This window comes from Alligator sinensis, unplaced genomic scaffold (genome assembly GCF_000455745.1).
Source record: "Alligator sinensis unplaced genomic scaffold, ASM45574v1 scaffold280_1, whole genome shotgun sequence".
Classification (NCBI taxonomy): domain Eukaryota; kingdom Metazoa; phylum Chordata; order Crocodylia; family Alligatoridae; genus Alligator; species Alligator sinensis.
The window spans coordinates 1,972,733-1,974,488 of NW_005841835.1; the positions used below are offsets into that span (position 1 = coordinate 1,972,733).

The 1,756-nt window shown below is 50.6% G+C and overlaps 1 protein-coding gene across 1 annotated transcript in view; it reads right to left on the minus strand.

Annotated features, from left to right (window-relative positions):
* The window catches only part of VSX2 (visual system homeobox 2), a 31,137-nt gene extending 30,729 nt beyond the window's left edge, over positions 1-408 (minus strand). Inside the window, exon 1 of the mRNA XM_006015392.3 lies at positions 375-408. Within this exon, the coding sequence (XP_006015454.1) occupies positions 375-408 (34 nt within the window). The remainder of the gene's footprint in view (positions 1-374) is intronic.
* Positions 409-1,756: the final 1,348 nt, after the last annotated feature.

Genomic DNA, 1,756 nt, shown 5'->3' on the forward strand with positions numbered 1-1,756 from the left:
GGGGAGGAGCTGAGGAGGCCGCGGGGCCCTGCTCCACCCCGGCCCTTCCACGTCGGGCCCGGCCAGGGACAGGGCGTGAGGGAGGAGTGGGGCAGGGCGCGCCGGGGAAGCGGGCCGCGGGGGCGCTGCCTGCCGAGGGGCGCTGCAGAATTGCTCCTTCCTCAGTGAAGAGGCAGCGGGTTACGGGGGAGCAGGGTGCACGCAGCCGCGGGTCGGTCCTCGTCTAGCCAGGCGTTCAGGAGTAAATATCCCAGCCCCTGGACAGGGAGGGCAGCAAGAGCCGGGCTCAGTGCTGTGGGGACAGCTCCTGAGGCGGTTTCTGAGGTTAGGGCTGTAGGAGCCACGGGTTAGCAGTACAGCAAGGCCGGGCTCACCTTTGGCCAGCTGGGAATGCCTCAGGAGGCCCATCCCTAAGGTCAGATCCTCTTCTACCTAATTAGGCACATAAATGAACTTAGGCACCGAGGTGCCATCCTGTTCTACTGGAGTCCCTGAACATCCATGAATGTCTCTACCTTTGTAACACTCACCCACCTCTTATATTAAGATTGTTTTAAAGGGACTCAAGCAGCATGGGAGAGCGTCCTGCTTTGGTGCCTAAATCCACTTACACAGCGGACAGGGACACTAGACTGGCTCTTAGAGTGAATTTTTTGCATGGAGTTTTAAATGGGTGAGCACATGCCTCCCAGCCTGCTGAGAGTCAAGCAGGAGGCAACACTGGCCCAAAAATAATAAAACAGTTACTGGTGCTGGAAATAGAACATGCTGTGAGATTTCTCTCAGTACCGTGATCTTTCTTACTGACACGATTACTTCCAGGCAAATAGTATCCTAAACAGCGGCCACTCAAACTGCTGTGTTCCTTGAATCAGGGTACATATTGAGAATACAGGAGATGGTCTGTTCATTGAACAAAAATCACCTCTTCCACCAAAGGATGTATAAGTAGGGGGAAAGGCCTGTTCCACTCTTTGTCCAGGCATCCTCTCCCTGCACAAGTGAAGAGTATTTCACTGGGGGCAGAGTCTGAAAAAGGCAAAGCACATCCTTGGGACTTGGCCTTCAGAGGAGGCCTAGCAGAGACATCACTGCCAGGAAAGATCTCTCAGCAGCCAGTGCACATTTCCCCCTTTTTCTATTGTATCTCACTTGTCTTAATAGTAACCCCATGTGTCTCTGTCTAGGAGCTGATGTCCATAAATATTATATCCCCTACCAAGTGTTGGTAACTGCTGTATGAGAAGTAGTTTCCAGTCCCAGTAGAAAATGGCCTTGAAAATTATTGGACAGAACACCACCCCTGAATCACGGCCTCCCACACTTCCCCTTCTGTGGTGGGACTCCAGCTTCACCAAATCAAAAAGGACAAGGTAGAGAAACCAGTTGGGTCTCATTTAAAATCCCCTTCCCATAGATTTTTGTGTCAACACAATACAAATGTTTAAGTGAAACCCAGCCATCAAGTAGGACTTTCTGCTGTTCAGCACAATATTCTAGAAAGCAGAGCAAGGAGATGGGTAAGCTGAAGTTCTGTCACACTTGACTTCAGGCGGTTGTTATAGCCCAGGTTGAACAGAAGAAAGAAAAACTTCTCACCACTTTTACTGAAGAGAAGCTGGATCTGAAGAGTAAGCAGAAAGGGAGCCAAGAAACAAGGGTTTTAGGAGGCAGGAAGGCAATCTGTTATCTGTATGCAATTGAGGGTAGATGCATTAGGATGAAGAAATCAAAAAGTAGGCCCCTTACCATCTGC